The sequence below is a fragment of the Triticum urartu genome, chromosome 1A (genome assembly GCF_056163025.1).
Source record: "Triticum urartu cultivar PI428250 chromosome 1A, HENAU_Tu73, whole genome shotgun sequence".
NCBI classification, from domain to species: domain Eukaryota; kingdom Viridiplantae; phylum Streptophyta; class Magnoliopsida; order Poales; family Poaceae; genus Triticum; species Triticum urartu.
The window spans coordinates 9809671-9824681 of NC_141873.1; the positions used below are offsets into that span (position 1 = coordinate 9809671).

The 15011-nt window shown below is 41.1% G+C and overlaps 1 protein-coding gene across 1 annotated transcript; it reads right to left on the reverse strand.

Annotated features, from left to right (window-relative positions):
• Positions 1-7540: 7540 nt before the first annotated feature.
• Positions 7541-8689, reverse strand: LOC147988275 (uncharacterized). The gene is made up of 3 exons (XM_087528256.1): positions 8545-8689; positions 8012-8092; positions 7541-7907 (listed from the first exon to the last, which is right to left on the reverse strand). Exons 1-3 carry the CDS (start codon positions 8677-8679, stop codon positions 7716-7718), a joined length of 408 nt encoding a protein of 135 aa, XP_087384382.1. The 5' UTR covers positions 8680-8689; the 3' UTR covers positions 7541-7715.
• Between the last annotated feature and the right edge of the window lie 6322 nt (positions 8690-15011).

Here is a 15011-nt window from a genome sequence, read left to right on the forward strand (position 1 = left end):
GTATTAATGGCAGCCCCATGTACACGTTGTACCATTGGTCCACGTACCAGGAGCAAACGAGCTCGTCCACGCTATAGCCGTTCTCGGGTTTCCCCGCTTTACATAGCAACCATCACTCGACAAGCAAATACAAACACACACACACCCCACACCAATACAACACACACCCAAGGCTAGATAGAAGAACGCTGAAAACAACAACACCAGCGCAAAGTACTCCAATCAAACATCGGATAAAACACTAAGCACTACTATGAAGTCGTCAGGGCCCTAAACCGTGGATGAGCCAACACCATGAGGAGAAGCCGTGCATGACGAACAATGGGAACCAAGGCAAAGCTTTTAGGAATGGAACGACACCGGAGCGCTGCCCCCACCCATTCCAAGAATTAGGGTTTGCCCCGGAGAGCACCGCAACAAGTGAGATACCATGACGATGCTAGAACGTCGTCGCCGCCGACTTGACAAGACAGAGTTGGTTTTCACCACGGCCAATCACTGTCACAAAATTGGGGTACGGACTACCGTGCCACCGCCATTGAATGACACACCCCCCAAGTACCATATCCCCCACAAGGCCATGGTGACCGGACAGCACCCGAACCGCATGGTCCACTCATACGTCTTCAACATATCTACAATTTTTTATTGTTCCATATTATTATAGTATCAATCTTGGATGTTTGACATGCAATTATATATCATTTTTTGGGACTAACGTATTAACCAAGTGCCAAATGCCAGTTGATGTTTTTTGCCTGTTTCTGGTTTTCTAGAAATTATGTATCAAACGAAGTCCAAATGCAACAATACTTTTTGGCGATTTTTTCTGGACAAAAGAGACCACAAGACATTAGGGCAAGCCCGGGGATAGGCAGGCCTCTAGTACCTTGTGGGCCCCTCGTGGCTCCGTTTGACCTAATTCTGCCTCTATAAATTCTCCAAAATATGTACACCAACAGAGAGTCATCCAAAATACTTTTTCTTCCGCCGCAAGTTTTTGTACTTCGGATATCCCATCTGGAGGCCTTTTCCCTACTCTACCGAAGGGGGAATCGAGAAGATAGTGCACGGAGAAGATGGTGTAGGGGACAAAAGTGCTTCCTTTTTTGAAATTGTATACATATGGATTAGTTGGACTTTCTATAAATGATATGGTGCTTAATAGTACGAACGGGCGCCAAGAGAGAGTATCTGGTGAAACGAGCAAACTGATGCACCAGGTACACCAGCAATAGATGGACCATTGGATTCGTAAGAGAGGGACAGGATTCGGTGCGATGATTGGGCTCCTGGTGTATTTGCAGAACAGTCCTCACAGTACAGCTAAATCCAGCGAATTGACCTCCACGCATACAGAATTATAGATCGTCTTCCTCCCTTTCCAGTGTTCTGTACCAAGCCTGGAGCTAGGGCTAAGCAAAATCTAGGCAAGCTCGCTCTCTATGCTGGTCCCTCGTTACACCAGATGCGCCCTCCCCCCTTCCCCGGCTGATTAGCAGCCAACCATCCTCTTTTTACTGATAAAGGATCCACGGTATAATCACTAATTTGGGTTCTTTTGTTATCCACGTTCCCAATCCTTGGGTTCCTATCATCGACGCCTGTAACTCTACACTAACATTGACACCGGTGTGTTTGTCGCAGATGGATCAATTGCTTCATTAGATAAAAGAAACAGCACACCCTGCCAACAATAAGATAATTCTCGTTGTGTCAATATATATTCAGGACCATACCTTCCAGAGGTATACTCTAATAATGCAGTACTTGTATTGCAAGTGAAGCATGAGCAGAATAGGTAAATCGTAAGGGTAAAAGTTTATCCTCAGCTGGTGCAGCAAGATTGGAAATAGACAAACGAGCAGTATGATTATAAACATTTTTCATGTTTTCCAACTAAAAAGAAAGTTTCCATTTTTTTAGGATTTATGGTACAAGTCTGCAGTATATCATTTGCTACTCAACTCTTGTCACTCACTTCGTTGATTTTGAATGCCCTTTTTGATGCCCAAGTGAGGAAACCGTCACTAATTTTCATGTTCCAGATTTTATCTTGCCAGAATTCTCACTATTAGAACCTGTACTTACAACCAGTTATTGTTCCTGACTTCATTTTTGTGCAGGTTTGATGCAGTTGAGGATTAACCCATGTTTTCTTGTGCGTTGGCAGGTGAAGACGTTCATGGCTGGGGTCACAACAATCTCCTAAGTGTAGCGCTTAGATTAGGAAGAAATAAATCATGTAGATGTAGTACGTGGCTTTTGAAGTTCAGATGGACAACTTTTGTAAAGTTTATGTTATTTTTTGTATCAAATTCTTGTGATGTTCCCACATGTAAATATCTTGACGTTTTTACATGGAAATGGCTAAAAATATTGTGTCCAGCACGATCACATAATTCAGTTATAAACCTTCAAGCATGACAACTGATTGAAGAATAAATCACATGCATCTTTTGCCAAAATCATTTAACACTGCAATTCAGTTTGTGAGAATTTTTGTTGCACTTTGAAGGCCTAAATTCAGTTTGCGCTGCATTGCATTTTTCCAAATAAGGTTGTACAGTATTTACGGATTTTACATTTCCATTGGAGTACATCCTGCAACAATCTCATTTTATTTTCTGAGTGAGACGTGGATGTCCTAGGAAAAGGTTCATAACTAACAGCAAGGGAAAGATGAAATGCATACTGATCTTAGGTTCCAGGTAACAACATCTCAAGATGCCTGGGCAAGATTACCATGTTAGCAAAGAAAAAAGTTTTTATTTGTTAACTATATACACCAGTCTCAGGGCCTGGTTCAGTGGTACAGAAAGAGGAAGACACGAACTGGGTTTCGGATGTCGTTTCGTCGATTTAGCTCAATATTTTAAATAGCACGCTATTTCGCTGTTATAACGCGGTTATAGCATATTTGAAAGGGAGACGTTATGTTTTGGCAAAATCAGACGCTACGCCGCTAATTGCGTAATTAGCGTGCTACACACGCTATAACGTTGTAACGTTGTAACGTTACGACGTGCAGACCATGCAAAACTGAAATAAGCACAGCCCAGCAGGCCCAGCAGGCCAAAACCAACCCACAACCACTAGCTTTCTCACTCCTTTTATCAGATTCTCCCACGAGACCTAACCAGCAAGCTCAGGTGGCTGCCCCGGTGGCTGTTGATGTTAGAGACTCTTAAAACTATGGTTGTTGATGTTTGAGACTTACTATTTTTATGCGCTAGATTTGGCCCTTATGCATATATTGCTTGCTCCTATGAAAAATTTAGTTGCTTAAATACTTCATTTCTAGATATATTTGATTTTTTTTGCAAACGCTATTTTGAAATATAGCACGCTATTAGCGTGCTATAACTTGTGTAGCATTTAGAGAAGGGCCTCGCTATATTTTGTAGCGCGCTATTTAAAATATTGATTTAGCTACGCTCCAAGGTCTCCTTTGCAAAACGTACCAGGAGCCAACCTCTTAGATAGATCCTGTCCCTTCCATTACGATCTGAGGGCTCATGTGTAGCTGGTGCATCTGGTGCACGAGTTCTCTTGTTGCACAAGATACGTTGCCCGGGCGCCAAGGCGCTCGCTAGCTTTGGCCTTCTTTTACTGGAGAATATTTTATTATCTTTACCTACTAATATAGCGGCTATCGCTTCTGGTCGTCCGTCATTAAAATTATCCTCTAAGTTGATAAAAATTACCCACCAATGCCATCCATAAGTGGGAAAACGATTCAACTTTTCGGACCAAAAATCACCGTCTCCTTCGTTGTCATATAGCTGCGTGACGAAACTAATTCATGAAATGATAAGGGGCAGAGTGGTTGGCTGATTGCTCCTGTAGCGCTAAGACCAGGGTTTGAATCCCAGCTTTCACAATATTTATCTTTCCTTTCACACGCATGTCCCTATCCATGTATGCTGCAGGGCTTTACTCCCCTGTTTTTTTATTATTTATTTTTATCTTTTCTTTTCTCATTTTGTTTTTTTTCTTATCTGTTATTTAAATTATTTCGGGATTTTAATAATCTAAAAGTTGCAAGTCTTAAAAAAAAATGTTTGAGAAATCATAAAAATATATGTGAATTCAAAACAAAATTTTGCAGATTCAAATGTTTAGAAAACCATAAAAATTTTGCAGATTCAAAAAATGTTGGTGTTTTTGCAAAACTGTTCACAAAATTATAAAAAATCAAAATTTTTTGAAAAAATGGTCGGGAAATAAAATCATGTTCATGATATTGAAAAAATGATCATGTATTCAAAACATATTCGGGAATCTGAAAAAAATGTCCATTCACAAAAATAAAAATAAAAATTTGGTCCCCAATTTTTTTAAAAAAGTTCGTTGATTGAACAAATGTTTGTTGAGTCAAAAAATGTTAATGAATTCGAAACTGGTTCATACATTTAAAAAAATGTAAACAAAACTAATGTTCATGATTTCTTATTTCTTATTTAAATTAATTCGGGATTTTAATATTCTAAAATTTGCAACTTTTCAAAAAAATGTTTGAGAAATCATAAAAATATATGTGAATTCAAAAATGTTAGAAAATCATAAAAGTTTTGCAGATTCAAAAAATGTTGGTGTTTTTGCAAAACTGTTCATAAAATTATAAAAAATCACAATTTTTGGAAAAAATGGTTGGGAAATAAAATCATGTTCATGATTTTGAAAATGATCATGTAATGAAAACATATTCGGGAATCTGAAAAAAATATCCATTCACAAAAATAAAAATAAAAATAAAAATGTGTTCCCCAAATTTTTTTAAAGTTTGTCGATTGAAAAAATGTTTGTTGAGTCAAAAAATGTTAATGAATTCGAAACCGGTTCATACATTTAAAAAAATTGTAAACAAAACTAATGTTCATGATTTTTTTTTGAGAAAATCAAAAATTTCAAAACAAAATTATCGATTCGAAAAGTGTTCACTGATTCAAAAGTATTTTATGTCTAGGATTTGATTAGTTTTTCGAAAGTATTTATATATCTTGGCGTTGGGAGTAGTTCGTGGTCAATGAGATTTGTTTTTAAAGTTTTAGACGTTCCCTTGCGCAACATAATGATAAGTGTGGCATGCACTGGAAATTTCATAGCCTTGTGATTTACCGTGGAATGCATTGTGATCACGTGGACATCGTGACCATCATCGGCTAGGGTGAGAAAAATAAAATAAATGGCAACATGGTGAGCCACTATGTTAAAATAGAGTATGCTCATACATCAGGATATTGAGTCATATTTATTTGGTGAGCCATAATTTTTTGTCTCCCGTTGCAACGCACGGGCATATTTGCTAGTAACTACCGATGGAAGAAGCATACCAGGACATGCAAAATAGTAACAGCTGTTTATTTCTGATTATTGCACACGGAGGCACTGGAATATATACTTGTATCCCCTAGCTTTTATCCATCAAATTAATTAGTACTTATTCTTGGAGCATCTAGGTGCTTGCTCGTTGGATTGCTAGTACTAGCTACGGTTTGTTGTTTTTAGAGGAATCCCATTACCTAGAAGTATTTGGAGGCTGGCTGAGCTTAAACATTTACAAATTCCATCATTTTGGATAGTTGGAGTACGGCAGAAGTCAGTACATATCTGAACCCTGCAAACATCTGGATATTACCTATGCAGTACCTAATGTAGAAACAAACTGATGTTAGAGATTTCATTGGTCTGATACAATGATGAATTGTGATGAAGGATAATAATGAACCTTATTAATTAAGTTGAGAAAAAAAGTTAGGTTTCGGGGGCAGCTTTTCCTGTGTGGGATAGTGCCACTAGTATATTACATTGTCCTTCCAGTGTAGGTTTCTTAAACATCACTCGCAAAAAAAAAGGTTTCTTAAACATAACTTTATTCTACAGATTTAGGAGCTTCTATTTTGGAGGACAGCTTTTCAGTTAGACGTTCAATTTGAGGCATTGCATGATGATCCTGTTATATGGTATGCCCATTGTTGTGTTTTATATCTGTTGCTTGCCGTTTTTGGTGTTGTTTGGTTTTGGCACGATTGGAGTTTTCGTGTTTGGATGTTTATAGCCTGGTGCGTTGAATTCTGCTCCATGTGTCTACTCCGTTTCGGTCGATCGAATTCTGATACACTTGGGCCACTCTGTTGTGCTAGAGCCAGGTGCGGTGAAATTCTGCTCGAAGTGTGCTACTCCGTTTTTGTCGGTGAATTTCCGCCTACACGTGGGCTAGTCCGTTGTGCTCATTATCTCTGATGGTTAGAATGTGGGTCGACGTCTTTGCAAGCACTTGGTGTTTGAGTAATGGCGTATTTCTTTGACGCATGAATTGTTGTTGTTAAGGCTATATATTGTACTTGCCGAGTAATCCTTTTACTCACCCTTGCTTTCTTTTGTTCGTTTTTATTTGGTGCTCAGGTACGCGGGTAGACCTACACTTCACCTACACACATTCACATTAGATGAAAAAAATCTCATATCTATCATTTGGAGACTTATTAGATCGACGAGTTTCCTAGCATTATTGTTTATTCCTTGTCTAGCTTGAGCATGTCGATGCTTGAAACTTTATCCTCGTTATCATGGAATCATATTATCATTTTAGCAGCATAGCTAGTTATGTGAACTTTATTGATACTATTTCTCGTATATTCGCTAAATTCCTTGTTGTGGATGCCCGTAAAATAAAGGAGGTTCTGCTGAAATTTTAAGTTCCCTAGACCATACAAAAATAAGATAGTATGGTGGCATCTCCAGATTTGATTGAATTCTGGGGTGTTACATCTCCGCCCCCACGTGTTGCCAATATATTTGATCATTGGTTGGACGGTATTCCAAAAAACGAAATAGGTTCAAAACGCTAATAAGGGTGACAGCGTATACCTAACTGCTTTGGCTATGTAGAAATGATTTGATTTTTAATAACAAAAGTGCTTCTTCTCTACGGATTATTTTCTTTTGTATGCACTTGCTTTGTAAGTGGTCTATGCTACAACGACCGAAGCACCAACCGCAGTTCAAGGTGGTGTGTACGCGGTTAGAGCAGGCGGCTGCGGAGGTTTTTTTCCCCAACATGGATGGCAGCTCAACCTCCGGATTGATGCACCATCACTTTCGATATAGGCATAGTGTCGGTCTATAGGACTTTACTGTTGCGGATCTATCGGGTTTGCTACATTTCCTTTTGCCAGGCTTTTAGTGTTTGACTGGATATTATTCTGAAAGTTTTGTATCTGAAAAAAGCAATATAGAAAGAAGCTTCTTATAATAACTAGACTTGCCTGTATGAAAGCACGGATTGACAACTACTCCCTCTCTAAATAAATATAAAATGTCTTAAGTCTCTATACTATATTTAATAACAGGTAAAGATACTAATTTCGTAACATATATGTTGGCATCTTTCCCACAAACTTCATTAAATACGAAAAGTTTGATTAAGGGAAGTATACGCTTTAGTTTATCCTAGCGTTAGCAGTAATACTAGCAATAAAAAAATCATAATCTGTCGTAGAAGTAACAATAAAACCATGAGAGTATACTGAATAAATTAAAGTCGTAAGAAGCATCATTTTACATCGCTTTTATTTTAAATTCCAAATTTAATTCAGAAATGGAGTTGGCCATTATGTGTTTTCTGCCTTAGTCATGAGATCATGCACTCCTTATTAGTAGGAATGGAAAAGGACACATACACAAAGTTTGAAACTTTCTATGCCTTTCACTTATTTGCTACCTGCTGCACGCTGCGGGTTGCTCGTTTTGGCCTTTTTGATTTCCTTGGGTTCTTCGACTCCAACTTCGGTCGTTTTCCTCTTAACACGTTGCATCGCATCATATAGGGCATTAGCCAGTGTTCTTTGAGGAACAGCAGCCGGTGTGGTTTCTCCTGTCGTATTGACAATGTTGATTGCTCCCTGGAATGAACCACCATATGAAATCATGCTTGCTCATAGGCTAACAAGAGAGGAAGTTGTTGTTCTGTTTTGGGGCGGAGGGGGTGGGGAGGGGGGGGGGGTACCTCCATTGGATTAGGATACCATTCCAGTATTGGCCCACCGATCATGTCGCTGGTCATCTTCAGCTCGTATCTTCTAGGTTCCTGCACACCAAACCGAATCTCTTAAGTTTTTAAAACTGGATCAAGTCTGTCAAACAACCACTGGGTGCCTGCACCGATTTGAGCGAGGCAGAAACGAACTTCTACAGCCATCGTATTGATCCCATCAAAATAATCCTGGCCGTTAATCAGGCTCTGGGCCAATGTGCAGAAACAGAAATACTTGATTCCTTATTGGTAAATGATACAGTGGTACGAGCCTAAAAGAACAGATCATGTTCAAGGGGGTTAGGGTCTCGTAAGTTCGTTTCTTAAAATGAGGGGATACCAGAATATTCCAAACGACACACTCCATTTCCTACACTAGTTTGTGACCGCACAATTTGTCTTGCTACTAGATTATCCATGCTTTTGACGAAATAATATTAGTATTAGCATGCATGCCGGGCACATACGGCGAACTAGAAAGATAGACAACAATAATGCAAGCTCACCTTATCAGACCCAACAGCAATTTTAGCCAAGCATGTCATCGATATCGTAAGTCCTTCCAGGCGAACGGTCTTCTCTCCAGAATCATTGCCGCCCTGCAGGAGGAGTCCTTCGAAGTCTTTATGCTCCCGGCCCATTGCGGAAATGCACTCTGTTTGTATATAAATGATAAAAGAAATAATAAATGAAAGATGTAATTGTATTCATATATGCTCCCTCCGTGAAGCAATATAAGAGCATTTAGATCACTACTTTAGTGAACTATTAACGCTCTTATATTTGTTTACAGAGAAACTACATGGAAAAACCCTTGAAACATGGTGCTGGCCATCAGGATGCATCCTGTGTAGAGTTTGTCCACGGCTCCGTATCCTCCCAATACTCTTAACACAGCCCCGATCTTCCCATCCCGGCAAGTTCATCTATCCGCTCCACACGAGGTGACGCCGCCCCATCCATTAACGAGCCGCCAATTGCCCCGCCCTACTACGATCTATTGAGCCCTCTGTCCTACCTTCTGTTACCGACTCTACTCACGATAGGATTTGGAGGAGGGATTAGGTGACAGGAATTATATATCGACATTTCGTTTCGCTGATACATGCAAGGTTCATGCCTAAGCCATGTTAGTCTTATCCTCAACGCACCAGAACGTCTTATGTTTCTGTTATTTAGCACACACACTGAATAATAGCCAGAGGAACACTGTGTTCGTGCTGCGGCTAAATCGGTCATAGCAATTTGCTTTCTATTAGTTATTTGCTGCCAACCATCAGTCTATGGGATGGCACAGGATCAAAGCATTATTGTTGAAAGGTCAGTTTAATGACAGAGAAAAAAAAAGGAAGAAACCAAAAAGAACGTGTCGCAAATCACTTTGTCCCTTGCGTTCGCCCTAGTCGTCCCTTTGTAACGCCCACGATGTGGTTTATACGCTGAGAATGAAGAATTATGACATGATGGCCTTCAGAGGAAAGAAATGGAAACAACTCATGAAATGCTCCGGATGGGTATGAAAAGAATTCTCGCAATCAAAAATAATTATGAGAGGATGGCAACAAGTTAGAACCACGCATCTCTGAGAGAAACGGTTAAGATTTGGAGGGAAAACTCTTCTTCGGTCTTCAAATGTTGAGAATGATGATGAGAACCACCATGACAATTGATGAGCCACTCCGGAACAATAAAGAATAGAAATGATGAACGGACGATGACAATGTTTTGAAAGCGATCTTGGTGAAGGCATTATGACTGATGAAAATTCATTCTTACATCAAACTTCGAAAAGAATTTGGGAATAGCTCCGGGAAAATTAGAAGAGTCAGGTAAGATCTTGGAAAAAGACCTGTGGGTTAGGGCCCACTCAAAAGAAACACCTTTCGAAAAGATTGCTTGAAAGATATTGCACCGGTTGAATTAAATGGCTTGAATGAGATAACAACCTCGAAATAGCTTGAACGGATTAAGAATGAAAATGCGAATCTTCTAAGATATCTTACACTCCGGAACAAATGAATAGCGATAGGTGAATGATTAAGAGGTGCACCGGCATGAGAAAAACATTTGAAATGAGGAAAGGATATGATTGACAAAGCTTGAATTGCAACCACCGGAGAAGAAAAGAGAACGAAGAATAATAAACTTGAAGCTCCGTTAGTATCTTCCTGAGAATCACAGGATAAGAACATTGATGGAAAAGAATGGAGAGACTTACCATCAATAAAGGATACTTGATTAAGAAATTTGAGTCCTTGAAGAAAAAGGGTGGGAGGACGGAAAAACAAACGCAACTGGGGCAGATGGAAATGATACCGTTGAGAAAAAAACTTAGAATTGATCTCGCGAATGTTGGAATGATCGGATGAACTTGAAGAGAAACACGCCGGTTGGAAAAGAATTGACATGACAACCTCAGTGATCAAGAAGGATTAGTATTCACATAGAAATATGAGAACACCATTTAAAAAAGGTATGAAATCCACATTTGACAATGAAGCAGCTCAAATACCACAAACCAAAACAAAACAAAGGATTTGGCTTGGAAAATTAGCCGGAAACAAACATATGATAGAGATTTAGCCAATCCCATATCATGCATTTTTTGGAAAGATATTCTAGGAGCTACTTGAATTCCCACCTATAAACTCCTGAAACTTTCTAATTATGCAATCTAGTGTTGGGGATACAGTGGAAGCAATATATCTCACCCAACTAAACAATCCATATATCCAGTTGTATCCATCCATCAACACATAACCAAAAACACTCCGGAAATCGTGTACCTCAACCTTCGAAAAGCATCCGTTATACGAGCTGTGACTATACTCCCGAACTCCCGCCCCAATACTGGGTGGCGTCGAGGTTATCTCACCACTAACTACATAAAAGAGATTTTCGATGTCGGGGAAACTCAAGTATTCTAGAACTGCAACAATAAAATTGTGATGACAACACCTCGGAGCCCAACTCCCCGGGACACTGCCACAACCCCTAAATGTCAGGAGGCACCAAGAACAATGTTCTCGTCACAAGAATATCGGAACGATCCCAAGATACCCGCGTGATCCTAAATTTGTTTTCGTGAAATTTGAGGAGAGGAAAGTCAAAACATCTACGTCAGGAGGCCTCACCAGAGTGACGAAGGGGACTAAGGAGTAAAAATAATCCTACTCTCCGATAAATATAATCCTAAAACTCAAAACATATTTGTTCTAGACTCAACAACGTCAGCGATTCGATCAAGCAGGGGGCTCCTAAGTCGGGGATGGCTCTGATTACCAACTTGTAACGCCCATGATGCGGTTGGAGCGGGGCGGCGGCGCGGCTTTTGTCCGGTGAGATCGGACATGTCCGGCGGCGCGGAGGGAAGGTTTGCTAGGGTTTCATCTGCGAATTTTTGGAGGGGAAAGCATATTTATAGGTAGGGGAGCTAGGAGAGTCCAAATGAAGTGCGGTTTTCGCCCACACGATCGTGACTCACCATACCCATGACCACTCCATTCCTGCATCAGGATTCTCGGCGTCCACTCTGCTCCTGCCTCTCATCTTTGACTCGCCTATGCTGCCTTCTGCTGATGTCTGGACGTGCTAGATCCCAGATCCGGATTCGCATCCCCACCTGCCTACCATTATCTCTGCAGATTTCATCATGCCCGAGATATAGATAGTGCGTTTTGTAGCTTGCATTCGGTTCATCTAGGCCCGGCGATGTAGTTTATTTATGTTTGATATCCTACGTTGCATGACATTCTTGACCCGCATAAACCTTAAGGCACCTCTAGGCCTTCTGAGTAGGAATGATCGAATCATTTCCCATAGCAAGGTCCGAGCGATGAAAATCGCGGCACGTGGGTATCAGAGGTTGCACGCGAGGAGTCATGCTCGAGATTTTGCATTGTTTCCCAAAGTGTGGCCATAACTAACCTTTCCCTCCTCTCACCGCTCTCTCTCTTCACTCTCCAATCTCACACAGACAACGGCAAGCACTAAATCTGGAATGCGAGCAATGACGGCCTTCACCAGCTTCACCACCTCACTCGCAGGCATTCGGCAATGACGGTAAGCCGTATGTCCTTGCACTCGATTTGGTCTACTAGGACTATGGTCGTATACCATTGCCACACTCGATATGCACACTAGGCTTCCAATCCATACCTTGGGTTAGATTTGATACACGAGTTATGAAATCTGCTAGATTTAACCGATTCGGGCGGGATCGAGTACTAGGGCAGAGGGGATAAATCCAATGATGTTGGGGGAGGGGGTTCGAGATGTGGTCATGGCGATAGAGAGGTTGTGAGATAGAGAAACGGAGAGATAGAGAGACGGAGTTGTGGGAGAGAAGACAGTAGAAGATAGACAGAGATATAGTTAGTTGGAAGAGGTAGTGGACTGCGGTGGTAGATGGGGTTCATGCCGATGGAGAGGTGGTGAGACAAATAGATAGAGATTGAGTTCTGGAAGAGAATACAGTAGAAGACAGAGAGAGACATAGGTGGTTGGAATATGTCGTGGAGTGCAGTGTTGGATGGGGTTCATGGCGTTGGATAGGTGGTAAGACAGAGAGACAAATTTGTGGAAGAGGAGATGGTAGAAGACAGAGTGCAATGGTGGATGAGGTTCAAAAAATTATGCATTCCTCGTTGATATTGCTCATATGTATTTTGTATTTGTCCCTTCATTGATCTTCATTCATTTTGTTCATAATGCAGATTGACCATGCTGCTTCAGGGAAATCCAAGGGCAAGGAGGTTGTTTCAGCTGACAAGAAGGGCAAGGTGGTGGTGTAACATAACAACGCCATTCCATGAGGGCCAAGCCAACCCACTTATGCAATGTCATCCCTGGACGGAAGCTTGAGTGACTTCCAATGACACTGGAGATCACCAAACACTTCGTTGTGGTCGTGGAGGAATTCAAACTGAAGAAAAAAAAACTAATTGTGCCTGGAGGGTGACGATCTAGGTGATCAATGGCCAGCTCACCTTTAATCAAAGTTGGGACCCCTTCGCCGATGTTTACCAGATTAGGATCAGGTACCTCATCACCTTCAAGCTGATGACTCCAGATACCCTCAAGGTTACACTCTAGAGGACATCAAGGTGGTGACCAAGTGCAAGAAGCATAATGAGGCCTTTGCCATGAATGTGTAGGAAGTTCTCCCTTGCGTGGGTTGTGCCCGTTAAGCGTTGAACTATTTGGTTATGACTCGTGTTTAGTTATGGTATGGTATTTATCTATGTCCTTCTTCTCAGTGTGCTGGTAAACCTCATCAATCAGTGGTTATCAGACAACATGTGTTCAACCAAACATCACACACGCTACATCTGCCTAGAACAAGCCCACAGCCAAACACTGTGCGCGCGTTTTTCCACAGCTATGTTGCGAAGGATGCATGCTACCCAACTACGTGCACAACATGATTTTAGCGTGTTCACTCACCGAGGCCCAACTAGGTCACATATGCGAGGGGCAAAAAAATGATACAGACTACCAAACGCTAACCAAATGAGTCATCTCGCAAGCAGGTGGCCTCCATTGCGGACGCAACTCTCTCACCACGCCCTCTGCTCGTCAACCACTGTAGTTATGATGTTGCTTTCAAGTCATCTGGACTCTGCGTCTGGGTTCGTGCATCCTTCGTGTCCCGCAATGCGCAGCACACCCCGTCCGCTCTATGCCTCAGAGTAGCGCCAACATGCATCCCACAATATTCAAACCAACAACACCAACTTGGTTGTCATTTTATATGTACTCTATGATTACAATTATTTACGCATGCGGGGTGTTTATGATGTAGTACCCGGTAAAAACGAATAATTGATTGCTACCCCTCTTTGTTTAGCATTCGAATCACCATGCCTCCTTCAATCCGTACCCACCTCATCGTCTACCATTCAAGAAAAGGGGCTATATCTGCTGGGTCTAAGAGAAAGTATAAGACCTCTCCCAATGTGTTGGTGCTAAAGTGGGGTGCTATGTGTATTAAAATGCTTAGCAACTAATGTCGTCAATGCATCGGTGCTTAGGTTTTGTAGCTAAGCCTCCTCTATTTAATTGTTTAGTAATAAAACTCTTTCATGTATTGGTTGGTAGTCTTTTTGCCTAGGTTCACGTGCTTAGCATTGGTTCTTATTGAGGTCACCATAATGCTCTCTCTCGTCTTTAATTGCTTTGCCACATTATTTTTCTGCCTATGTGGCACGCTTGGCACCTGTACACCGTGGAGCACTGGGAAGGGCCTAAGGCCCTTTTCAATGCATTGGTGTTAAGGTGGGGGTGCTAAATGCATTAAAAAGCATAGCAACTACTCTTTCCAATGCATCCTCTTTTAATGTTTTAACACCAAAACATCTTCATGCATTAGTTGATAGTCATTTTACATATGTCCACGTGCTTAGCACTGTTTTCTTCTGGGGTCACCATAATACTCTCGTTCTTCTCTAATTGCTCTGCCACATTAGTTTTTTGCCTATGTGACATGCTTAGCACTGGCACACCTTGGAGCATTGGAAAGGATCTAATAGGTCCTAGACAGCTGGCTATAAGATGTTCCACATCAGCCAAATCTTAACTGGAGGAGAGAGAAAATAGGAGTGAGAAGGGCGCCGGCACTTCATCAATCGCTAGTGATAGCAAAAGCTCCGATGGAATCGAGCCAACATGCAGCCCGCACAAGGACTAAAGGCAAGCGCCAGCCAATCAGTATGCCTTTCCCTGCATCTTTCTTCATGCAAGCTTTATATACTATTACTATAGCTAATCTACTGCCAGTTTTTTATATAAGGCTGGTCATAGTGGGGAGTAACTTAGACTAGTGTCATATGCATGACACTAGTCTAAGTTACTATCTCCATAGTGCAAAGTATCTTAATAGTAGTGTTATAGTTTGTTTCATTTATTGCTTTATAGACTCATTTTACCTCGGTAAGCGCTATGTTACAGTAACATATTATGTTACTCCAAACAT

Bases quoted from the DNA above. Each gene is read 5' to 3' on its own strand.
- LOC147988275 (XM_087528256.1), bottom strand. From the start codon at position 8,679: ATGGGCCGGGAGCATAAAGACTTCGAAGGACTCCTCCTGCAGGGCGGC. The intron at 8,093-8,544 runs GTGAGCTTGCAT...TTTGGTGTGCAG, and splicing joins TTGCTGTTGGGTCTGATAAG to GAACCTAGAAGATACGAGCT. The intron at 7,908-8,011 runs GTACCCCCCCCC...GGTTCATTCCAG, and splicing joins GGTATCCTAATCCAATGGAG to GGAGCAATCAACATTGTCAA.